The 25738-nt window shown below is 41.3% G+C and overlaps 1 protein-coding gene across 3 annotated transcripts; it reads left to right on the plus strand.

Annotated features, from left to right (window-relative positions):
• MUC13 (mucin 13, cell surface associated) lies at positions 1-25060 on the plus strand. Of its 3 annotated transcripts, none has more exons than XM_077118099.1 (9): positions 1-66; positions 6183-6238; positions 9794-9951; positions 13560-13682; positions 14023-14155; positions 14813-14850; positions 16937-17021; positions 19147-19363; positions 24497-25060. In XM_077118099.1, the coding sequence occupies exons 1-8, from the start codon at positions 16-18 to the stop codon at positions 19361-19363; spliced, it is 861 nt and encodes a 286-aa protein (XP_076974214.1). In that variant the 5' UTR covers positions 1-15; the 3' UTR covers positions 24497-25060. The 3 variants fall into 3 exon arrangements, with proteins under 3 accessions (XP_076974214.1, XP_076974213.1, XP_076974212.1); XM_077118098.1 differs by lacking the exon at positions 24497-25060 and adding an exon at positions 20971-24096; XM_077118097.1 differs by lacking the exon at positions 24497-25060 and adding an exon at positions 21020-24096.
• Positions 25061-25738: the final 678 nt, after the last annotated feature.

Below are 25738 nucleotides of genomic sequence, written 5' to 3' on the forward strand. Positions count from 1 at the left end.
GCGAAAGCTATATATATGTTCATCTTCAAGAAATATGACTCCTGGAGCACAGCTCTACATTTTCAGGCATTTCCCTCTAGCCCCTCTAATACACCTTAAACTAAAAAAGGGTATCTATATAATGCGTAAGAATAACTCCAGGGTAACCTCTAGACTCTGTTTGAAATCTCTCAGCCACTGACACTTCATTTTGTCTCATTTCTCTCTTCCCCTTTTTGGTCAAGATTTTCTCAATTCCTTGATGCTGAGTCCCTGCTCATTCTAGGATTTCTGTCCCACATTTCCAGGGAGGTTTACACCCCTGGAAGTCATGTCCCATGTATAGAGGGGGAGGGCAGTGAGTTTGCTTGTCATATTGGCTGAGAGAGAGATAGGCCACATCTGAGCAACAAAAGAGGTTGTCTGGGGGTGACTCTTAGGCCTAATTTTAAGTAGGCTTAGCCTATCCTTTGCAAGGATAAGTTTCATAAGAACAAACCCCAGGTTTGAGGGCTCAGTCTATTGATTTGGTTGTCCCCACTGCTTGTGAGAATATCAGGAATTCTCCAAATGAGGAAGTTGAATTTTCCCCTCTCTCCCCATTCTCCCAAGGGGACTTTGCAAATCCTTCTTTATTTACTGTTCAAATTACTCTGGGATTTATCAGGGCATCACACTGGACAAACCTACAAAATCTCATGCCTATTCAAGGTTCCATGTACTTATAGTGTTCAGTTAACCTGTCCATATAAGTTATATTAGGAAATGCAGTAGTCAAAATATAAATTTTGTAGAAATAAGCATTTTTGCTTTAGTCTCACACAGAAGTTAAAGCTTTAAAATATGAATTATCATCTATTTCAATACCCTGCAATATTGAGATTCCTGTATTCTTCCTCATGCAAAAACATTTGTTAATTTGTACATTTAGTCACTATCATTGTACACTCTAGGCATTAGAGTGTACATTTCATTAGAGTGATTTTACCATTTCAGTCTTTATCATCTATTTTACCTTCTTGTTTCATATGTACCCCCAGCCCTCCTCCCTCTATCATTCTCACATTCAACTTCATTCAGTGTACTAACATTATTGTGCTACAATCAGGTAGTATTGTGCTATCCATTTCTGAATTTTTACGATCAGTCCTGTTGCACAATCTGTATCTCTTCAGCTCCAGTTACTCAATATCTATCCTATTTCTATCTCCTGATGACCTCTGTTCTTAACTGAAATTCTCCAAGTTCATTCGTTAATATCAGTTCATATCAGTGAGAACATATACAGTATTTGCCCTTTTGTTTCTAGCTAATCACACTCAGCATAATGTCCTCAAGGTCCATCCATTTTTGTTACATGTTTCATGACTTTATTCTGTCTTACAGCTGCATAATAGTCCATCGTAGGTATATACCACAGCTTGTTTAGCCACTCGTCTGTTGATTGACAGTCCACCTCTTGGCAATTGTAAATAATGCTGCTATAAACATTGGTGTGCAAATGTCCATTTGTGTCCTTGCCCTCATGTTCTCTGAGTAGATACCTAACAATGGTATTGCCAGATCATAGTGACATACATTGCTAAAAATATTTTTAACAGACAGCTATAATGACATTTTAAAATAGAAGAGAAAAATACAAAGTTGTAGTTCTTTCCATTTTATGTTAACATTGGCATACATTTTTTTGTTTGTTTTAAATATCTGGATTAGGAAGTCCATCTGAATTAACATCTATGTGGTTCTTTTACATTGTCAAAGATATAAAAAAAACAATGGTTTTATCACACTTAGATTGTCATGAATGAGTGTTGGCATGAAAGGGATGGATTTCTCCATTCTGGAACCACAGATGTTAGATCTTGAGGGCATCTCAGAGAGCATCTGACCAATGTTTCTTAAACTTTAGTTTTAAAGGAAAAGGAACATTATCCTGTAAATATGTCTTAGAACCAACTCTAAGTGAGGAAATGCATTTTAAAAACCAAAGTCTTATTCCATGACAGTGTCTTTTAATTCAGAATTATGTCACCACCAGTTTTGTTAGTAGACCTGGTAGAACTTAAAGTAATTAATTTTAAAATTTAAATCTTTACAAATTTTACAGAGCGAGCTAGTGTTCAGGATCACATAGTAGTACCCGGCTCTGCTCGGACAAACCCGAGGCTGCTGTGGCCCAGCGTTGCCCTTCCCTTTGTGGTGCTACATCTGCTTGGGCCAGCTGGTGGTGGCTTATCCTTTAGCCTGAACCTGCATTTAAATTTGCCGGCTTGGAAAATATTCAAGGCATCTAGAGTGGCGAGATGTCCCGTACACTGAAGACATGTTCCTACTTCCAAGGAATTCCTGGATTTTCTCGTGTGGCTCTTCTGTGCACTGGCTGCTATGGCCACCATATTTCCTGAACTTGCTTTGAGTGAGTGCCAGGAAAGTCCCCTCTGGCTATAGGTCCCATACCCTGGTCTTCAGGACCAGTGTAGAGATTTGATCTCAATCAGAGCTTCATGGTCCCATGGAGGACCAACGACAGGATGGAACACTCTTACAATTTCTTTTTCTTTCTTTCTTTCTTTTTTCTTTAAAATATTTTTAGTGACAAATCTTCACACACATACAGTCCATACATGGTGTACAATCAATGGCTCACAGTATCACCACATAGATGTATATTCATCACCATGATCATTTTTTAGAACATTTTCATCACTCCAGATAAAGAAATAAAAAGAAAAACTCATACAGACTATACCCCTTACTCCTCCCTCACACTGACCACTAGCATTTCAATCTACCCAATTTATTTTATCCCTTATCATCCCTTATTATTTATTTATTTTTGTCCATATATATTTTTTTTACTTATCTTCCCATACCCTGGACAAAAGGAGCAGCAGACACAAGCTTTTCACAATCACACATTGTAAACATTATATCTTTATATAATTGTCTTCAAGAATCAAGGCTACTGGAACACAGCACTACAGCCACTCCAATACACCATAAACTGAAAAGGGATATCTATATAACGCATAAGAATAACCCCCAGGATAACCTCTCAACTCTGTTTGAAATCTCTCAGCCACTGAGACTTTATTTTGTCTCATTTCTCTCTTCCCCCTTTTGGCCAAGAAGACTTTCTCAAATCCCATGATGGTAGGTCTTGGCTCTTCTTAGGAGTTCTGTTCCACATTGCCAGGGAGATTTACACCCTTGGGAATCACGTCCCACGTAGGGGGGAGGGTAGTGAGTTCACCGACTGAGTTGGCTTAGAGAGAGAGAGAGAGACCACATCTAAGCAACAAAATTCTTAAACAAATGTTTAATCCAACAGAGGTATACCAGAATCCCCAGGCATTCTCTGTAGGAGGGGTAGGAAAATAGAGATAATTTACTTTCTTTAAGGTCCTCTTAGCAAACACTGTGGTTGGGGAAGCCTCAGTTCAGGCCCTGAGAACTCTCCCAGGATCCATTTTGTACCCTGCTTGATCCTCAAATGGTCTGTCTCTACAGGGATTTGGAGTTGCTGTGTCGCTACTATTTAGGTACTATATCTGGCATTTTTTGTGTGTCCTAATTCTAATTCTTGAAACAGCCCTGTTAGAAAGATACTGCATTCATGCCCATTTTACAGATGAGGCAGTTAAGAATCTGGAAAGTTAAGTCACTGACTAAAGATCACCCAGCTGGTGAGTGAGGAGGTTGGGATCTGAGCCAGAACCTGCCTGACATCTGATCTGGTTCTTTTGCTTCTCACCTGTTGGGCAGTGAAGACCAGGCAGGCCCATTTGGATAGGTCCTGCCTTCTTGTCCAACCTTGCACCCTTCAGATTTAGAGATGCATGCTAACATCCTCAGTGGGTGGCCTGACAAAGAAAAGGGGGCAAAAAAAAGAGAAACACTTTCTCCTATTCCAGACACGGTTTCTTAATCCCTTCTTTGGAATTAAGAAAATTAAATGGACAATGGTTAGTAGCGTTGCTAGGAAGGACCTTCGAGATTATCTGGCAAATTTATCCTAAGTAGAATCCTTAAACCCTAATGGTCTACAGAAATAGCAGCCATTCTGATATTAAAAAGAGTAAACAGGAATTTGGGCATATGCTGGATATAAGGCTGCCCAGATGAATGAGAGCATCAAATTTATTTGCATTGATTAAAAAATTTAATGAGAAATTATTTAACTACATCTTTGTAAATATATTCATGGCCATGATCTTTTAAAATATGATATCTCCATGGGCAGAAAGAGAATAGAAGAGGTCATGGATTATGAAAAGTTTGTACTGATCCATTTCATCACTCCTATCTAATAAATATGGAAACTGAGATACAAAGAGGAGAAGACACCTGGCTGTCCAAAGTCATGATTATGTCTTTCACATTTAATTCATTCGGGCTATCACTACACTGAGTATGTTTATTGAATATTTTCTGAGGATTGCCACGTGCTATATGCTATATGGTGCAGTCGGGGGTTGGGCATGTCATAAGAAAGAGAAAAAAAATGCTGTTGGTGTCAAAGAACTTATGTTGTAATTGGGCCTCCTCTTTCCACCATTTCCCACACCCAGAGGTCCCAACTTGATCTCCGGCCACTCTCTTGGAGTGTCTCTGTTCTTGGAACACAACCCAAGTCTAATCATATCTACCTGTGATGGAGCTCCTTACAGCTCACAGAGCTGTGCATCATATATTCCAAAAGCTAAACTATGCAAAAGCTAAGTGGTGAAATTTGACCTTAGCTTCCCAAATTCTTCTCAGGAAGTCCCTGTGTTCTTCCCTGTGTTCTTCCCAATTCAGCTTGCTCACCTTTGAGACACACTGCCTTGGAAGATTAGTGTGTGCCCTTGTTTCTTTCACTCCCTGTGCTGGCTCTACCTGTTGAAATGCTTCATCTCTTTATGAAGTCCTCTGTGGTTTTCTGCAACCGGAAGAGAGTTCTGTGGTGGCTCACACCTCTCTATACCACTTACTCTCTCAGCTTCATGGTGTGGTCCCCCTGCTTGATGACCATCTGTGGTCCCCAGGCAAAGATGGCCAAAGATGGCTGAGTCTTTCCACCTTTGTAATCTCTAAGGCCTCCAGCTTAATGCCTTGGGCAAGGTAGGCAAGTAAATAATTGTTTTTATTTATAAAAAATAAAAATATGTAACATGCATTATGGATAAGTCCAACAAATAGGCAAAACTTCACCATGACTTTGCCCTGGACTACTGAGTAGCCAGAACAACTTAAGAAGTTCATCATCTTAGTTTTAAGAGCATGGTATCTTACTTGGCTGCGAGTTTAGGTTTCCATCATTTACCTATATAACTCTGACATATCCAAATCTTACTATTTGTTACAGCAAAGATTATTGAAAAGTGTTGTTCTAGTTTGCTAGCTGCCAGAATGCAATATGCCAAAAACGGAATGGCTTTTAACAAGGGGAATTTAATAAGCTGCAAGTTTACAGATCTAAGGCCGAGAAAATGTCCCAATTAAAACAAGTCTATAGAAATGTCCAATCAAAGGCATCCAGGGAAAGATACCTTGGTTCAAGAAGGCCGATGAAGTTCAGGGTCTCTCTCTCAAGTGAGACAGCACACGGCGAACACAGTCAGGGCTTCTCTCTCAGCTGGAAGGGCACATGGCGAACACAGCATCATCTGCTAGCTTTCTCTCCTGGCTTCCTATTTCATGAGGCTCCCCGGGAGGCGTCTTCCTTCTTCATCTCCAATGGTCACTGGTTGGTGGATTCTCTGTTTCGTGGTGCTGAAGCATTCTCTGCTCTCTCTGAATCTCTCTGAATCTCTCATTCGCCAAAATGTTTCCTCTTTAATAGGACTTCAGAAACTAATCAAGACCCACTCAAATGGGTGGAGGCATGTTGTCCCCCAATCCAGTTTAACAACCATTCTTAACTAAATCACATCAACCAGGGAGATGATCTCATTACAGTTTCAAATATACAGTATTGAATAGAGATTATTCTACCCTATGAAATGGGACTTCTATCAAAACATGGCTTTTCTTAGGGGGCACACTTCCTTTCAAACCAGCACAAGTGTTAAAGTGCTAGCAACCAGAATAAATGATTTTGTTGTGATGAACCATGTATATTTATACAGATGAGTTTAGAAATGTATTTATGTTAAAACTTAGACACATTATTGCTTTTTGCTCTTTGTACTTATTATTAAATCTGTTCTCTTCCTCCACAGTTTCAAGATGTATTTACAGAACCTGATTTTGGGCAGACTGTAATTATTAAAGTAAGGTAAGTTCACTACAGACAGATCGGATATTTTGAAGGCAGATGTGTATTTGCCTAACTTTCAGACTTCTCCTGCATTTCTTCTGTGGCACTAAGGGCCCTCTTGTGCCAAGTCACAAGTCAAGAAGAGGGAAAGCAGTCTGAGCATTGCAGAGAGGACTGTGTGCCCTGGGCCTGCCTCTGATTTCACACCAACTGTGGCCCGGATGTGGCCAGGGGATGGCAAGATGCTCTGCCTGTGATTGGGTACTCAGCAGCTGGAGCACGTGGTCAGGACATCATTTTGTTTGATTTGATCTGTTGGCTGCAAACCACACCTGGACAATGGCTCAGGGTCATTTTTCCATTTTCCTTTGAGAATAACAGTCACACCCAAATTGCATACTCTACTAGTGAAAGGGCCAGTGGTGAGCTCTTTCTTCATTAGCAATGAGCAGTTGCTGAGCATCTCAATAGGCAATGATGAGCGTGGGTGCTATTTGGGGGCATAAGGAACCAGAAAATTCCCAAGAAATTAGCAATCCCATCTCGTCCTTACCTGAAGCATATTAACTCATGAGTGCTGCAAGCTTAGCATGCTCTAAGATAAATGTGGTTGTGCAGAAAAAGTAGGCTTAGTGAAGCATTTATACTTTATGGTTTTATTATTGCATCTGTCCTCATGAATGTGGTCAAATCCGTGGTGGAATGAATAGGTATGTAAATAGGTTACAATTTCACAGAAGGCCTCCTAAAGGTGGTTGAGTTTTGTGCTTGGTCTTGAATGAGGTGCAAGTCTGGTTGGTTGGGGGAAGGCTGATAGGCAATCTGATAGGAAGGACGGTACCCCAGAGCTCTCTTTCAGTGATTCCTTAAGAAAAGGGGCAGGCAGCACAGAGGCTGGGCCCCTGGCCAGAGGCTTTCCTGAAGGTGGACATATACAGATAGACGGGAGACAGTTGCAAGAGGGCTATGAATTACTCAGGGCCTTAGCCTTGACTTAATGGACCATAAGGTGTGATAAGAACAGGAACAGTGAGGTGTGAGTGAGCCCAACCTGGGTGTGAATCCCGACTTTCCCACTTCCTCTCTATATTGGGTAAGTCTTCACATCTCTTTGCACCTTTGTCATTTCATCTGTAGTATTGGGATGATCTGATCTACCTCCCTGGAACCTGGTGAAGAGGAAATGAGATAGCTGTTGAAAGATTCCCTGCACACGGTGTCTGCCACCTTCCAGGGTGTGGGACCCCATGGACTGATGGAGAGCTGGTCCCAGAAGGTGTCTTGGGGAGGGTCCCCAAAACTATGGCACTCTGCTTTTCTTAAGGAATCACTGAAAGAGAGCCAAAGGTGTTCGGAGGCAAATCTTTTTCTGAGAGCTTAGTGTTAGGAATGGGGACTATTCCCACCCTCGGGGACCACTTAGAGCAAACAGATCCCATGCCATATAGGGAGGTGCTTTTTAGGCTCCAGCTGATAATGTTGTTTCTCTCCTCTGAATCCCCAAGATCTTTAACTACCATGCAAATGTTGGAATTTGAGGAGTCCTTAGAATTTCTCTTTTCCACACCTATCCATGGGCAGAGGACAAAAGTCCAAAAGAGAGTAGCAAATGGTTCTAGACCTCAGGCCTCTTAACTCCAAGTCTAGTTCTCTAGTCCTTTACGCTACAGTTTGTTTTTGCCATTTAAGTGCTACGGTTGCGGCATTGCTTCCATTAACTGTTTCATGGGTGAAATGTGTGAGCTCCTGAATAGAGTGGTAGACCAGGAGGTTCTTTGAGTGAAGTGATTGCAGAAGGCATTCTCTAAACTAGCCACGATGTAGAATCAGACCTCTGGTCATTTTCATCCCATATAGAATCACTTGCTTCACTGCCCTTTCTCACCACCCTCTATGTTCTATCCCATATACCTCAATCTTATTATACGTGAACAATGGTTGCAAAATTTTTTATTAAAATTCTGAAACCCACTTTCTTTTTTTGGGCTCACTTTCAAGGCGATTGTTCCTAAAAGTGAAATTTGGTTTGTTTGTGTTTCTTTTTTTTTTTTTTTAACTATTTTTTTATTGTGTAGTATGACATATATACAAAGCAAAGAAAGAAAAAAGTAATAGTTTCCAAAGCACTCTTCAACAAGTAGTTACAGGACAGGTCCCAGAGTTTGTCCTGGGCTACCATACCATCCTCTCAGATTTTTCCTTCTGGCTGCTCCTGAATATTGGAAGCTAGAAGATACATATAATTTTTATCATGACTTTTGTTTTCCTTTTTTATGAAAAATAACATATATATATATTTAAAAAGCAATAAATTTCAACACACAGCGTAACAATTACTCACAGAACAGATTTCAGAGTTTGGTATGGGTTACAGTGCCACGGTTTTAGGTTTTTATTTCTAGCTGCTCTAAGATACTGGAGACTAAAAGAAATATCAGTATAATGATTCAGCAATCATTTCCGTTTGTTAAACCCTACCTTCTCTGTATAACTCCACCATCACCTTTGATCTTTCTCTTGTTTGGGATTCCTTGATTGATCTAAGGAATCAACATGGCTTCAAACATTTCCTAAAGAGGTTTGCTGTTTTTTTTTTCAAGCTTCTGTACTTATTCAGAAGTCAAAATAGAGTTTAGAAAAACATTTGCAGGTAAAATAAATCCTAAGTCTTAAAAAAAACACACTCAAAAAACGTATAGGAAAGTTTTTATGTCTTTTTTCCCTCCTCTCTCAGTGTTTGTTTGACTTGATTCCCTTTACACAGTGAAAAATTAAAACTTGGCACAGCTATTCTTTTTTTTTTTTTTTTTTTTTTTGGCATGGGCAGGCTCCAGGACTCGAACCCAGGCATGGCAGGCGAGAATTCTGCTGTACAGCTATTCTTTGTGTTTCAAATTGCACCAAAAATATGAGAGACAGGGGAGGGAGAGAGAAAGAGGTTATAATGTCTTGTTTATGGCAGACCCTCGATATTTAGTGATACGATTTGATGTTATGTGCTCATGCATTCTACGGCCCCATCTCCTTCTTTTCTGTTCTCCTCTGTGTCATGTACGTGCCAGGCCCAATCACATACCCTCTTTGAAGCTGTCTGCTAACTTCCTGCCCTGGAAGACCTGGGAATAACCCAGGCTCTGTGCAGGTGGTTACTGTTCTCTCATGCTCAGGGAGGAATGCACACTGCTGTGTCTCTATTAAACTACATTTCTGAGAATTGCCAGCTCAAGAAGAGCTGTTCTATAGGAAGGGACAACTTACTATTTCAGGTGTAACTTGTTCTAGTTAGCTAGAGGCTCCCAGATCCTAAAAATTTTCTTAAGTCCACAACTTTCCTAAGCATCTTCCAACAGGACCTTGTTTTAACCACAGGTTTCCTCTGAAAGCTTATCACATAAAGAGCTCAAAGCCTGTAACTTGTCAACTCCCTAACCCCAGATCTTGATGCTTGGGTCCCAATTGCAGTAATAAGGCCAAGAGTAGGACTCGGAGATTTGGGAGTCTGGGAGGGTAGGAGATTATTTGTTGATTCCTTGGTTCAATTCCTCAAATGACACTGATTTATTTCATTTTTAGCATATCTCCTTCAGCAAGAACTGAAATGCGTAATGTCAAGTCTGTGGATGTAGAAGTAGTAAACATTTTCGCAGAAACTACACAAGAAAATGAGACGACTGTGTCTTCAAAAATTGACAAGGAAGTTGACAAGTCAGATTACTTTTCAAACTATATTTGTAAGCATTGCATAATTTTATTCAAAGTTTACCTGCAGACATACCTGCCTTTTTGTAAACCTTTATGTAAGAAGGGGGCAATAAGAACTGTATCAATGAATCCATAGATGTATCCAAATTTTCTTTGAAGCAGTCCAGCTGCTTCTCTTTCCCTCTCACTTGGATTCTACTCCTTCTCTCCAGCCATGCCCCAAGATCTCAAACTAACCAGTTTGCTCTTCTTCTTGGAAAACACAAATGACCAGAGAAATAGTCCCTGGGCAAAGAAGGATGGAAAAAGAGAAACAAGAGGCTCTAGATCAACTATAGCCTTCCAAGTGATTATGGAAGGTCTTACTTATACTATTTCCCTTATAGGCTGACACACAAACCCATAGTGCAGCTATAACAATTAGTGCTTGCTATGTTGCAAACCACCTTCAAACAACAACCATTTATTTATGGCAACTTCATAATTCTGTGGGTCAGGATTTGGACTGGTCTAAACTGGGCAATTCTACTGATCTGGACCAGGTTTGGTTGATCTCTGCCCACGTGACTTAAGCAACTGCCATTAGCTGCTGGGTTGGCTGGGGGCTGAGTGATCTAAGATGGCTCAATTGGAAGGACTAGCTCTGCTCCACATGGTCTCTCATCCTCCAGCAGGCTAGTCCTGAAAGGTTTCTTGTGCAGCAAGAGAGCAAGTTCCAACGCATGTATGTTTCTCAAGTCTATGCTTATGTTACTTGTCACTGTCCCAGTGGCAAATTCACATGATGAAGAGCAATATGGAAAGGCTTTATCAAGGGGCATGGATACCAGATGTAAATAAATTGGTGCCATTACTGCAATCAGCCCACCACAGCAGCCATCAGGAGTTCCTCAGAAGCGACCTGTTATGGATGACCTGAGCAATTGTTCTCAGTACTGATTGCCAAATCCAAAGGCCTCTATTGAGCTGCAGCTTATCTGACTTTCTGCAGCATTTGTCACAGGTATCCTTCCCCTCTTGAAATCCTCTCTTCTCCCTGGGCCTCCACTTAACACCTTTCTAATCCCCTTCCTGCCTCCTTCACCCCTTTTTTGCTCCTATTCTGGCTCCTTCCTTTATCTTTTAAATTTTTAGTTTTTAATGATTATGACCTCTTTGGCTAGATTGTATAGCCAACATTTTTCTATTGGAAAATAGAAACAAATCTTGCTCATTTATAGTCACCGCTTTTTCTCTTCCACAAAGATTCTCATTGTTCTCTTAAGACCTAGAATGCAGACAATCTGTGGTAAACACTTAAAATTCTGTCAGAAAAGAGGGGGACTCCTTTACTTTGTACCCCTTCTTGGACTTTGGTCTCCTCTTAGCAATATTCATCCAACTCTGTTTTATCCAAATATTACTTCCTGGTAGAAGAGACTGAGGAAATACAGGCGTAGAGGCGTTCTGTTTTTCTCATGTCATCCAGAAGCATTATACTAAGAAGGCCTGACCTTTCCATGAGCCCCATGGAAAGGAAATACAAACATTCATTCACTTGTTTTCTTTTTCATTTTAGCCCCTTTGCTCTTTATTATTGGAGTTTTGGGTAATTTAGGGTTTGGTGGCAGTCAAGCCTGAGCTTATTTGGTGTTCTAGACTTTCTCTGGTGTGTAGCTTTTTTTTCCATCTTTGTCTACAGGAGCTTCTTTCCAGGTTTTATTTATTTATCCTCTTGAATGAGCACTTCCTGTACAAACTACACAGTTTCTTAAATTACCTGATCCTCCCACTTATTTATTTTTTTATGGTTTGTTGGGTGATTTGCAGTTATATAGTTAGAATTGCGTTTTCAGAGCTTCTCACTTTTTAAAACTGTTTTCATCTTCCAGAGTCTCATGTCATTGAACTAAGCCTTTTTCTTTTCAAATGTTTCAATATCTACTCTCTCCAAGTCTATAGCACACATCTGTGCCATGTTTCTTTCTCTGGCTATCAGTTGCTCTCTGTCTTCCAAGGGACCGTTCACTTCTACCCACCAAACAATTTTTCCCTGGGGTCAGAATTTGGCCTAGTGTAGCAATTTATGCAGTCATAACCTCTATCTTCTGCGAGATAGAATTGTCAGCAAAATAAGTCAAGACCCTATCGTATGCTCTGTTTTTGTGTAGGTAAGACTTTGAACAAGTCTGAAGAAGTTCAGCTTCTTATCATCCTGACCACTATCCACTCAGAGTGGTTGCCAGCTGGAAACCACGTGTATTCTTCAAGATAAATTTGGGGTCCCCTATGCAATTCTCTCCTTTTGGCTCTCTTCTGTCATTGCCCTGACTATAGGCCCTGGCACACTTTAGACCATCTGGCCTCAAACTGAGATGTGCTCCTGGACACATTGGCAAATTACCAAATGATGCTAGTTAGAGATAGCCTCAAGAGCACGAACTGCCCAGCAAACAGAAGCGAAAGCCTCTTAACTGCAAGGAAAACACCTTTTGCTCTCCAGTTTCTGCTGCAAACCTGTGTTCTGTCTTCTGTGTCCAAACGTACAGAATCTTTCTTTCACAATTTAATTGAAGATATTTGCAAATGGCAGGTAATTTAGTTGTGAAAAGAGTAACCACAGAACTGTTCTACCTGCTCCTATTATCTCCCTCTAATCTGTTCTCAGATATATATTTTTACCCCTAATGCCTTCCAACCCATTTCTAGACTAACATTCTTAAGAGATTGTTTTCTCATACAATGCTGGTGCTCAAAATCCCCAATGAATTCTTGGGTTTATAGGACAAAATCCAATATCATTAGTCTGATATTTAAACCCTGCTACATCTACAAATGAACAAAAGACTGATTATTCATTAAGGCCCGTATGGTAGGTACTATCATTTACATTAGCTCATTCAATTCTCATAAGAACCATGAATCAAGAATTATTAGCCCCATTGTATAGATGGGGAAACTTGGGCCCATCAAAAATCACATGATGGAACAGAGAACTGACAGCAAATAAATGGCAGAACCAAGAATTCCCAATTTCCTTCCACCTCCCCACTGTCTCTCTCCTATGCAAGCACAGCCCTGCTATACACCTTGACAAGAATCCTTTGTATCTTTTCATGCCTTATTTACCCCAGTTAGACAGACTTTGCCTCTCCTCTGACTGTTCAAGTCTTCCCTGTCTTTTAAGATCTAGCTCCATTCCCATCTCTTCTAGGGTGTCTTTAACTACTGACCGCACAGCCTAGCACTAGAGAATGAATCGTTCAGTATGTCTCTTTATGGCTTCAAATGTGTAACACTACAAATATGGACCACAACATTTAAATGTCCCTTACGGAAGCTAGCACAGAACTACGTACAAAAGCGATCTTGAACTTGAACTTAATTGCATTGCACTGGATTGAATTAATTTGAGTTCAATAACATAAGGAAACAGCCATGGAACAGAAGAGGTGAATTTCACAATCCCATATTTTTATTTGGTAAATCCCAAAGCCTATTAAAAGGCAAATTGTAACAAAATGGATTGGGATGCTTCCACAAGTTTTTATCTATTCATATTGTCTTGCTGAATATGTTTTTAAATATTTGCCCATTTTCTATCTGTTCATATTGTCTTGCTGAATATTTTTTCTTAATATTTGTGCCTCCCGTTCAGCGCAAGGACTGTGTGATTTTTATGGTTGTGAAAAGAATGCTCAAGATGACTGCAGCAGTGGTAGACTGTGTAAATGCAAGGAAGGGTGGGAAAGAATTCACCCTCAAGTCATTTTCTGTTTTGGTAAGTGTCCCACCTGCCTCTAAATGTCCTTCATAAAACTGTTCTCTCTCATTTTGCGTGTGCTTTCCTGTGCAAGTCTCCATGTGCATTTCTGAGTCTGAGCGATGAGAATTTTGACTTTAGACATTTGTACCTGGTCTGGGATCCTGGCTTGGAGTGGGTGAGGCAGCCATGTGCAGCTTCGTAGAGGGCATGTCATGTGTGGAACCAATGAGCTGTTTCAGATGCCCCCATTGTAATTTAAAAAGGCAATGTGAAAAAAAATTGTGTTTTGTGACCTGTCACTTTGGGGGTAAAAAGTTGTTTCTGAAAATTATACAGCAATCCTTCTGTTTTGAAGCTCCCCGTGCAAAGTGCCCTGATAAATGCACCACAGACCACAACAAGCAATGCTTAATGCAGAACGATGGTGGAGCCCCTCACTGTGCGTGCCTCCCAGGCTACCGGGCAAATGATGATGGGACCTGTCAAAAGTAAGAGAAATCCTTCTTTTAAAACTCTTGCTGTAGCTGGTGCTTGCTCAAAAGGATTGAACTTGGTATATAAATACATGCTTAGAGTTTAGAGACTGGAGGGGGTAAGCTAGCATCATTTGGCAACTATAGAGCATCAACATATTGAGCTTTCTCTTTGTGCTAGGAGCCATGCTAGGTCATGCCTGCCACAGAACAACACTGGCAGGAATGTATTATTTCCCCCATTTTCAGGGGAGGACACTGAAGCTCAGAGAGTTCAGATAACATTTCCCGGCTCATTCAGCAGCACGTGGCAGAGCCATGTGGCCTCATGGTGGAAGTGTCCCCACGATGCTCCACATCTTGAGGTCAGCTTCCTCTGAATTGCAGAGTGTCTTCCCGGAGCTCAGAGGATAAAGGGTTCACTCAGTAACAGATGATACCACATGGGATTGTATACCCCTCTCAGCCTTCCAGATCCCCATGGAAGGTGTCCAGCTGAAAGAAATGGAATGAAAGGAAGATAAGAGCAGGAAGGAAAGCAGCAAGGGAAGACAGAACAGAGGGAAGAAGGAAAAAGGAAGGAAGAATTAGAGATGTGGGTCAATGGGAACTGGAACCTGCTCCCCCACAGAGGCCCTTTAACATAACTTCCTATTACTTGTTCTATTCCAGGTGTGCATTTGGCTATAGTGGAGTAGACTGTAAAGACAGTGAGTACAAAACTCTTGTTCTATTATTTAAACATCCAATAAACAAACATGAACCATTTTCAAAATTCTGTTCACTCCTCTAAATTCTCTGGCTTCCTTCATAAGGAGAGAGGAAATCTGCCTGCAGTTTGTCTTCTGGGTCATGCCATATGTCTTACTTTGCCAAAGGCTGCTATGACAAATACTACACACTGGTTAGCTTAACAACTAGAATTTATTGTCTCGCAGTTCTGGAGGCTAGATGTCCAAAATCCAAGTTTTGTCAGGCCATCCTTTCTCTCCAAAGTCTGTGGTTCTGGTGCTGCCTTGCCACATTCCTTGGGGCTCCTTGGCTTGCATCTCTGCCTCCCATCACATGGTGATCTCTCTCCTTGGTCTCCTCCTGTGGCTTTCTATGACTTTTGGCTTCTACTGAGTATGTCTGTATTTCTTCTGCTTATAAGGACTCCAGTTGTATGGATTAAGACCCACCCTGATTCAATTTGTCCTCCTCTAAAAAGGGTTTTTGAAGATCCTATTCACAAATGAGTCCATACCTTAACTAGTAATAACATCTTCAAAGGTCCTATTTACAATTGGGTTCTTACCCGCAGTACAGGGGCTAGGACTTGAATATGTCGTTTGTAGGGCACATGATTCAATCCTCAGCACTATCCCCTGCCCGCCCTGGCCCACCCCAGCCCGGATCACTGGGCAGCAGGACCTGTATAACAGCCCGAAGGGTAGGCTTGTACCACTCTACTTGTCCCAGACCAGAGCAAGGTCGTGTGATGTCTTCTAACTTTATATTCATTTTCTACATTAATATACATTTTCTGCTTCTAGAATGAATAAAAGACCATTAGATTCCAGAAACTTTGATGGTTATGGGAGAGTGAAACTAGAAAACAGACCTTTAAATATTCAAATCTTCCCTTTGTCTCAGAGCTATTTATCAATTTGACATGAGTGATTGCAAATTCAGTTCCTGTGTTGCCTCCCTTCCCCAAACCTGCCAGACTAGGCTAATGATAACTTTATATTTTAAATTTTACTTAATAAACTAAAGATCAGTGATCCAAGATAAAGTAAATATTATTACCATTGACCTTCCAGCCAACCCAGAAATTAGAGATGAGGAATGCTCTCAATCTCTACTGTGCTTTGTTACAAAGATGGATGTGCTAAGCCATTTCTTCCTTTTGGGACTTCAATTTCCACACCTTTAAAATGAGAGGTTTGCCAGATGACCATTGAGGTATTTTCCAGAGCTGATGGCCTACAGCCCCGTGAATCAAGTTTGGAGGTGGCACATGTGGCAGTCACACAGCAAAAAGAGACTGCTAAAGGGGTCCAGGGAAGCACTGTCCAATAGAAATACAAATTTTAAATTTTAAAAAATTAAATGAGTTTTTTAAAGTAAAAAGAAATAGGTGAAATTAATTTTACAACATATTTTATTTGAACTAAGAGATCCATAATGTTTTCATTTCAACAGATAATCTACATAAAATTATTAATGATAGTACATTTTCCCCCATATTCAGTGTTTGAAACCTAGTGTGTGTGTTACACTTACACCCCATCCCTAGCCACACATCAAGTGCTCAACGGCACTAGCCAGTGCAGATTGAATGGAAGAGAATAGATGGTAATGAGCCTCTCAACTTCTCCCTCACTGATTCCATCAAGCCATTACCTGGGTCCTATCCTAACAACAAATCTAATTCCAACCTAGCTCCGCCAGCTCACTTGTTGAGCTTCATCAGTAAGGTGAAGTATGGTGGGCAGGCAAGGGCAGCAGAAGTACAGAGGGAGAAGTGGACCTTGGCTGAGACCCCACCCCCCACAGAGCCCAGGAAGACCCTACCACCATCAGCCCCCCTTGTACTTATGGTCTTCTTTCTCTGGCAAAGTTGCCTCTTCTGATTGAACCCTTGAGTTCTAAAGGAGATGAGCCACCCACCCAGCCTGACTATGTTGTGGTCCGGAGGTCAGAACCCAACTGTCTTCATGGCCAGAACAACCAGGAGTCACTAGGAACACATATACCTGTGCAGTAGGCAGTTGGAGACTGTTCCTACCATTCTCTTCTTTTTTCTTTCAGAATTTGAGCTGATCCTTATCATCGTGGGCACCATTGCTGGCGTCCTCATTCTCAGCATGGTGATTGCATTGATTGTTTCAACAAGGTATGGAATGGAAGGGTCCCTTTCCTGGTACACAGCACCGCCGGCATTGCACTGTGGTTTCCAAACACACTTGGCCTATCCCAGGCAAGAGAAAAGAAATAAGGGAAGGCCTCTCTAATGCTATTTACTTCTCCTTTTCTTAATTTTCTTCTGATTATGGAAACTATATGTGACCATTGAAGAAAATCTAGAAAATAGAGAAATGTATGCAGGAACAGAATTTTAAAATCACCCACAAAACCCAAACATCCTGCTAAGAATTTGTCATATATCCATCCAGGCAGGGTCTTTTAATTTTCTCATATTTTTTAAAATGATAGTGTATATATATATAAAATAGTTTGATATCCTTATTTTGTTGAAGTTTGTTTTTGCTTAACATTGTTATGATTATAGCAACTATTTTCTTATGTCATTAAAAATTCCATGTTAATAGTTTCTAACTCCATTCATATCGTCAAACATCATTTTCATCAAGTCATTCCCCTGCTCAGGACCCTGCTGCAAAAGGTCTAAAATTGACCCCAACTAAGCCTCCTGTATTTTAAAAAAAGTATAAATGTCACCTCTGTCTGGCCATTTCTCAGCTTGGTGCTTTAAGTCTTCTTCTCTAAGGGAGGGGAAATAAATATCCATTCATTAATTCAACAAATAGTTAGATATGTAAATTTTTCTCCCTATTCTACTCTAAATGTGCCAACAGGATCTTAGCTCTGTGAGGATCCACTTTGATAGGCTCTGAAAGGGAAAAGGGAAAAACAAGCCTCTTTTTTCCTAACATCTAAGCACGTATCTTCTATTTTGGCAAAATCGGTATTTTTCATTATAATGCTAGGATAAATAGGTTTTAGTTCCTAGAATCTTTTCCTTATTTTTTTCTTTTATTATATTTTGATATTAACTCTTCCCCAGGGACTTAATTATAAGGAAGCAAGGCTGGAAATTGGACATGTGAGCACCCATCTCTTCTCTGAATTTCTTTTATCTAGGAGAGAGCCAGAACATTTCCAATTCTGGAGCAAGGCTCTCTCCTCCTTTCTTAGGAGGATTGGCTAAACTTGTTGGGTCTTCGAGGGCATCAGGGACTGCTGTAGAACCTCGTGGCCCTGCGACAGTGATGCTTTCCACACCCTCCTCCCTGCTTCAGGGCCAGGTTGCTCTTAGCCCAGGTACAGATTCCATGATTTTTGGGAAGACACCAAGAATTATCATTTCCTTGCCCATTTCAATGGAAGGGAACCTCTCCTCAGCTGCCTTAGATAGGGTCTTGGCAAAGGGCAGGAACTGTTTTGTGCTGGTCAAAAGGGTCACACTGGGTGAGTAGGTCCTCCTTTATGGCATTCCCCGTGTGACTGGGCAGGGTGAATGTCATCCTGGGAGTGGCCCCATGGGCACCATAGAAGCAGCCTGTCCCACTCCTCATTCCTTCAATGGTCTAGGGTGTGAAGGGGCAGGACTTTGCCTGTGGGCCAAGAAGGATGGAAGGAAGGGTCATCATCAGGGTCATTTGGGGGTAGACCTCTCTTTCACTAGCATAATGGACTTCCACCTGGCTTTGAGTACTTACTTGAGATCCTTGAAGGTCCCCAGCAAAAACTGGGAAATTCTCATTCTTCTAAGACCTTTGTAATCTGAACTCATTTTACTCACAGAGGTGCTTCTGTTGGTGTTGACTTCGTTTGAATGAAAACTTATATTGCAAATCATCTTTTCTCTGACTTCTATTATTTCCATAAATAATCCAAAAGCACACTTAAGAATATTACCATTATTGGAAAAATTTGAATGGGGCCAATAGAATCAGATGGTAATGTTGGGTTAGTGTTAACACCCTGGTATTGAGGGTTAGACTTTGTTCATTGAGGAGACTGACCTTAAATTTGGGAAATACACACTGAATGAAGTATCATGGGTTACAGGACAGAAGGTCTAAGATTAGTGCTTAAATGGTTCAGAAAAGCAGATCTAGAAGATGGGTGCATGGGAATTCTGTGCAATATTTTTGTAACAAAAAAGCAATTTGAGGTTATTTCAAAATTAAAAAAATATTTCTAAAAGAACACTAAAATTTACATTAAGGTGCATTCTGCCACTGTCAGGTCCTAATTCCTGTTACCAATTACAGATCTAACAACAAAAGTAAGAATAGTGAAGAACAGAAGCTGATTGACAACGAATTTCAGAACCTGAGACTTCAGCAGACAGGATTCATCAACCAGGGAGCAGAGGGGAGCCTCTTTCCTAAGGTCAGGACAACGGTCCCCAGAGGCAATCAGCCACAAAATCCCTACTCAACTCAGTTACCTTTAAACCAGAGAGGCACGCCATATCTCAACTATTAGGTGAGTCTGTGGATTTTCTATTTGGCTTTTCAGAGTGAATGCCCCAGAGTGGGTAGGACCCTCCACTATTTAGCTTTACCAGGCCCTGGCTGCCCTGTGGGGTTTTGGGGTTTTGTTTGGTTTTGATTTTTGTTTTTTTGTTTTTGTTCTTATCAAAAGAGAAAGATTAAGGAAGAAGCCCCCCCCCCACCCCGTTACCCCCACTTGGTCCTGAGCACAGACTGTCTCTGTGACCTGGCACTTAGTATCTCTGCCCTTTGATTTTCTCATCTGTGAAAAGACAAGCTTAATTTGCTCTTCAGGTCCCTTTAAATTATAAACATTTATGGGCCTGACTCTAGTGATTGTGTTGTTGGTCCCCAGACTATTTAAGGACCTTAAGGACCCACGTCCTAGGGCACAGCAGACAAGGGAGGCTGAGACACGCGTACTGCTCTGTTGGGACCCTCTCCAGCCATGGTTGTCTAAAGTTAAACCTCTCCTCCTTACTTCTCCTTAGACCTGAGGCAACTAGATTCATTTTCTTAAGAGAAAAGTCAGGTTGGCAATATTTTATTTCCCTTGGGAAGACTTTCAATGGGAATAGCTTGGGCTCGTTAGATTTTTACTGAGTAATCATAGCTGGCATTGGTTGGTGTGATTTGAATGAAATGATGAAAGGAGAGAGCCTGTAAGAGACAACCCTGTGGAGAATGTGACGGAGGGGCTGAGGTGAAAGGAAGGAGGGATGGTGAGGGAAGAGAAGAAAGGGCCTGGGGAAGAGACAGGAAAAGAAAGAAAGAAAGGTAAAGAGAGAAACAGAAAATGAGGAAAAGTAGTAGAGAGAGAGAGAAGGTGGGAGAGAGGTAGGGCAGACTCAGAAAAGTAGAAAAACGAAGGGGATTAGAGAAAAGGATGTGAAAGGGGTAGTAGAGGCTGAGGAAGGGAGCCAGACACCGTGTGCACGTTTCATTTCCTCAGACACCCTCATGAACAGCAATGCACTTTGAGGATCTTAATGGCATCTCAGCACTTTAAACATTTGGGAAAACCTGGTTTATTTTTATGCTGAAATTCCATGGCTCATTTTGGATGCAAAGTTTCCTTGGAAGTCTAAATGTTTAGTGTGTGTTTAAAGGATTGACTTGCATAAAATACGCAATGTTGGATCAGACACAAGGTCCAGTCAGCAATGGCAAAGAATGGATGTCCTTTGGGGAGACTGTTGGCCACCCTCTTCCCAGATGTGAACACTAACAATTCAGTCCCCCTTCTCATTAGTGGAGCACTTATTTCACCTACTACAAAGTATAACCTCTAAAAAAGATTCCATTGGCAATAAAATAAGTCCAAGATTTAAGAGTCAGACAGATCTTAGTTCAAATCCTCGTCCTTACTAATACTAGCTTTGTGATCTTGGTTAAATTTTTTGACTTCTTGGGGTTTGTTTTTTCATCTCTGAAATGGACAAAATGAAGTCACCCTCAACAGGGTAAAGATTAAATAAGTCAATACATATGAAGAACCTAGCACTTTGGCTGGATCTAATTTGAATAATAGTTTTCAAAGAATGTTAATTAAGATACTGTTGATTTACAAATCTAAAACTTCACATATGTTTCTCTTAGGATATTTCTTTTCTTCAAGAGTCATCTCCATATATCTTTTTTTGTCTAGAATGGTCAAATTTTGGAACATCCTTGGCCCGACCCAATGCACAAGCCATTATTTTGAGTATTAAGAAAGACCGACAAAAGTGAGCACTGATGAAGGTGTGCGTGTTTCTCTTCCACCCAATGAAAGCCTCTCTCAACAGACGTTGTGAATGTCTGGAATTAAATATCTATACATGCTATTAGCACTTCTAAGATGGTGATTTTCTCCAATCAGTCCAAAGAACTAAGTCAACAGTTAGGTTATTTTCCTCCCCTAAGCAGACAAACATCAACAACCATTTCCTCCCTAGAAGAAAAAGTCCCAGGATTGATCGTTCCTCTGAGAAGGTGGCTCCTGAATCGATTTTCTGCAGATAATGACCTAATTCTACTCCACATCAGCTGCGGCAGTACCAGGCCAGAGAAGAAATATCCTCCTTTGAGGTTCTCAGGTTCATGTTGACAAGTTAAAATAGGGGCACTCCTTCTGTCCCTCGGATGCAGGGATTTCTGCTGGCCATGCCTCGTGGGCACTTGTGGCCTGGCCTCACAGAAAGAAGACAGAAAAGACGCAGGTCACTCAGCTTCCTTGGGAGGAGTGACTGGGAATCGAGGAACATTTCGATGTTAACGAGAAGGCCTGGACTAGCAATGTCCACCACGGGGTGCATCCTAGAGTGTTTGAAATGCTAGTGGGTGGGAGGGGCGGGGAGGAAACAGGATCTGGAGTAGGTGAAGTCAGAGGCAAAGGGAGAAACTGGGGCTGGGAGGATGAGCAAGGGGAAAAGAACCTGGGATCCACATCCTTGTCCAGACTCCCTTCTCCGCTGAATCAACAAACATTTGCTCTAATTCATGGCCTCCCCAAGAGGGCAAGGATCCTAGGAAAACATGTGAAAACATAAACTAAAGGAGCAAGAGCTTCAGGTCACTTTGAAATTGCAGACATTCTGTTTGGCTGAGGGTGAGAGGGGAACGTGAGCTCATGAGTCCAGATGTCCAGCCTCCTGACACAGTTTCCAGAAGTACTCTACCAGAGCCTCAGCCTTCCCTGGTGACAGAAGCTTAGCTGCGGCCACCACCACATGCCTTCCCAGGAATGGAGGCAGCTGCACTCAGCCAGACTTTATTTTATGTTACTGGTGTCCTTGTTTATGTTTAATATCTGGTCCCATGGCATGTTTATTTTCATTTGTTGTTATTATTATTCATTCTTGAGTGTTAATTATAAAAGAAACACAGTAAAGTATCTTTGGAAGAAGGTGTCCTTTCTCATGTTTGGGGCTTTTGGTGATACCCACAGCAGTGAGTCTCCCTTTAAAAGGTAAACAGGGTTGGTTGACATCTTCTGTCCTCATTAGGGGCTGTTGGATCACCCAAGGTAATTTTTTTTAATGTGTAGTGGGCATTTTTGACTGCTTCCTCATGCACATTTTATTCCCCAACCGCCCACCCCCACCCCATTAGGAGACATGCAAACATTTTTGGTGAGAACTGACTGCCAACTCTGGTTCCAGGGAGAGGCCTTGATTGGTCCAAGCTGATCAGTGGAATCCCATTCCCCTCTTGCCACAGTGATTGACTAAAGAGTGAGCACCAGGCATAAGTGCATGTAATTAGAATAAAGCCCAGACTTTGGTAGAAGACTTCAGGGAAGAGAAACTCTTCCTTTTTCCCCGAAGTGATTTGAGGATGTGAGGCCTTGAACTACTTTAATTTTGCTGAGGACAAAGCTGACACATGGAGAAAGGCAGAGCTGAGAGAACTGTAAAGAACTAGACCTGGATCCCTGATCAAACCATACCTGAAGCCCCTGGACTTTACTGTTAAGAAATTTTGAGTAGGTTTTTTTTTTTTCCCCTATTATTTGCAACTAATAGCATCCTAAGATTGATACCACTTGTGGTTTACTCTTCTGTTCTTAAGGCTAAGCAGTGGTTAGAATTTAAAAATAAACCTTATGAGTTATTAAAGCCAGAGTAAAGATATTAGCCATCAACCAATCAGTTAATAACAGCAGAGTTAATTCAGGCATAACTTAAAATTGGCTGACCACTGTAATGGTCATTACAGATTTTAATTCTGACCTGTATGTTACCTCCATTACATTTGAAGCTGATGCTGGGTTCAGTGCTGGAAGTAGGCTATTTGAATCCTGGTTCTAAAGAGCCCCACCTCACTTGTGTCCTTCTGAACACAGCATGCCAGTTCCCATCACTTCTCAAAGGTCCTCAGCCATACAAGCCCTGGTCTTCAGAGACCAGAGTTTTTTTTCTGTTCTTCAAATACTTTAAACGTTGAAATTTTTAAAATATGAATCATACATATGCACAATATTTATGAAAATGGCTTTTGCATTCGAAGTTGCTTTTGATTTTTTTATAATATGGCCTTCAGTTTGATATTCTGTCACTTACTGGAAACTCTTCAAAGATTTCTAATTGATTTTCCTGCAATTTTGGAGAGTTGTCAGAGGAACTTTCTAAAATGCAAATCTGATCATAACATTCCCTTGCTGAAGTGGACACAACCGGGCCCTTTGTGGCCCCTCAGTCATAGGCATCTGGTTAATGCAGATGGTGCTGGCTTTGCCTCGCGCCCCTCTGTGCAGAGCCGCAGGCCCATGGCTCTTCACCAATCACACCACCTCTTCATCTCTCCTTTCCTTTGCTCATGCTCTTCTCTCCTCTTGAAATGCCCTTTTCTTCCCACGGCCTCATAATCACATCTGTCTGGATTCAGCCAAGCTTCATTTCCTCTCAGCAGCTTTTCCTAACCCTCCCAGCACCCTCAAGTAGAAATAAGCGTTGCTTTCTCCATGGCCCACCTGGATCTGGTAATCAGCGGTCCCAGGAAAGAGGCTGGGCATGGTGAGTAGAGTTTCCTTCACAGGCAGCCCAACACCAGCATAGAACTAGTAGTAAGTAATTGTGAAACAGGAGCATTGCGTGGGCCTCTTCCCATCTATGTTCATTATCTATGTGGCAATGGCTTCGAGGGTTGTACGTATACAATCTTAACACATTGTATACTTTATGTATGTACAATTTATTGTATGGCAGTTATGCCTCATTAAAGCTGTGTTGCATTTCTTTTTAAGTGGGGGGTGGACTCAATGCATGGCCCTCGACTAAGATAGGACAAGAACACCTGTCCTTCTGCTGGATCACAGCATTTGACTGAAAGTTCTTCAAGGTCAGCATTGCCCGAATCTTGGCACCTGCTTTCCCTATGCTCCAGTCCAAGTTCTCTCCCCAACCTCTACTGCTGGCTGGGCTCAGCTGTACATTGGAGAAACTAGAGGAGATATAAAATCCACTGATGCTCAGAGTGCTGGGTTGGTTGGTCTTAGGTAGGAGTTGGTGGCAATGGAATTCTTTAAGCTCCCTAGGTCCACCCAGCAATACTGCAGTAGAATGTATAGCCACCTCCTTAGATCGGGGGCTCAACTCCTCAGGGTCAAGCTCTAGGTTATATCATTTTCCATTCTTTCCCCCAGGAGTCCAGGCACCGAAAGTCTGTTATGCTCAAGAAGACTCAGGGGGCTCTGAGCAGCCTCCTTATGGAGAAGGTGATCAAGTGGCATCAGCACCCAAATGGCTTGAGCCTTAAATCTTTTAGGGCAGTTTTGCCTCAGAATCACCATCCTCTAGCCCGGTCCTAGCCACTGGGCAAATTCTGTGGCCAGGAGGTGGTGCTGTTTCCTATGGCTTGCAGAAAACTCAACTTCCAGTAGGGTCGCACTTTTTGAAAGAAAGTTGTATCAAATCTTTAACTTTTAATGCACCAGTTCTAATTAATTTCCCCTTAATTTTTCTTAGTCTCTCAATTCCTTCCTCTAATGACAGAAAGGATGAATGTTACACAGCTCACTCTTGTTGAAATATTTGCATTGTCAGAGATCATGTATTATCCCCCTTGACTGGTCTTGTAATAGATAACCTTAGGTATTGAACTAATATTACTGTCATATAAATGGTACGTTAATATTTGGTACAATTGTTCAGATCATCAGTGTTCTATCTCATGGTGATTTTCCAAAATAAAAAAGAGGCTAAATCCATTTTCATTGAAAATTCTTTTGCTAAGATATAAAACAAAATATCACCAGTGGAAGGTTTCTGTCTTTCATCAACTTTTATGAGGTGAGCCACATCTGGCTGTTTTTTCCCCAAGTGTTTTCTCAGAAATGTGGTTTGTCCTTAATTGATAACCGCTGTGCAGAAAGCAAGGGTAGGGAATGAGCCTGGGGAGAACTCTGGGGCACATATGGGGGTCCTTGCCTCAACCTTTGTTGTGAAATATGGGATCTTTTATCCAAAGATAGACCCTTGGGGGAAACCATTAAAGGCCTCGTTCATTCCTGCAGTCCTGTTAACATGTTTTCTGAGTCCATGGTCATGGCATGTGGTCCAATAAATGTTCTCTGCTGCTTCCAGAAGTTTGAAAAACAACAATAATAATTGCTACTATACTATAGAGTACTTACTATGTGCTTTACATCCATTAACCTCTTTAATTCTCATGATAATTTTAAGGTAAGTGCTATTATTATCCCTGTTCAAAAGTTCTAGAAAGAGAGGCAAGTAACTTTCCCAAAGTCACAATGCCGGTCCGTGGCACAGTCAGGATTTGAACTCAAGCAGTCCAACTCCAGACCCTACCTCTCCATCATTTAATGCCAAAATATTGACTTATATAGGATAGTACAAACACATATTTGAAACTGAGAGTGCTCTGT

The sequence above is a fragment of the Tamandua tetradactyla genome, chromosome 10 (genome assembly GCF_023851605.1).
Source record: "Tamandua tetradactyla isolate mTamTet1 chromosome 10, mTamTet1.pri, whole genome shotgun sequence".
In the NCBI taxonomy this organism is placed as follows: Eukaryota; Metazoa; Chordata; class Mammalia; order Pilosa; family Myrmecophagidae; genus Tamandua; species Tamandua tetradactyla.

Excerpts from the sequence above, each read along its gene's own strand:
- MUC13 (XM_077118099.1), top strand. The coding sequence starts at position 16 with ATGTTCATCTTCAAGAAATATGACTCCTGGAGCACAGCTCTACATTTT. Across the intron at positions 9,952-13,559 it reads TTACTTTTCAAACTATATTT|CGCAAGGACTGTGTGATTTT; the intron begins GTAAGCATTGCA and ends CCTCCCGTTCAG. Across the intron at positions 17,022-19,146 it reads GCATTGATTGTTTCAACAAG|ATCTAACAACAAAAGTAAGA; the intron begins GTATGGAATGGA and ends TACCAATTACAG.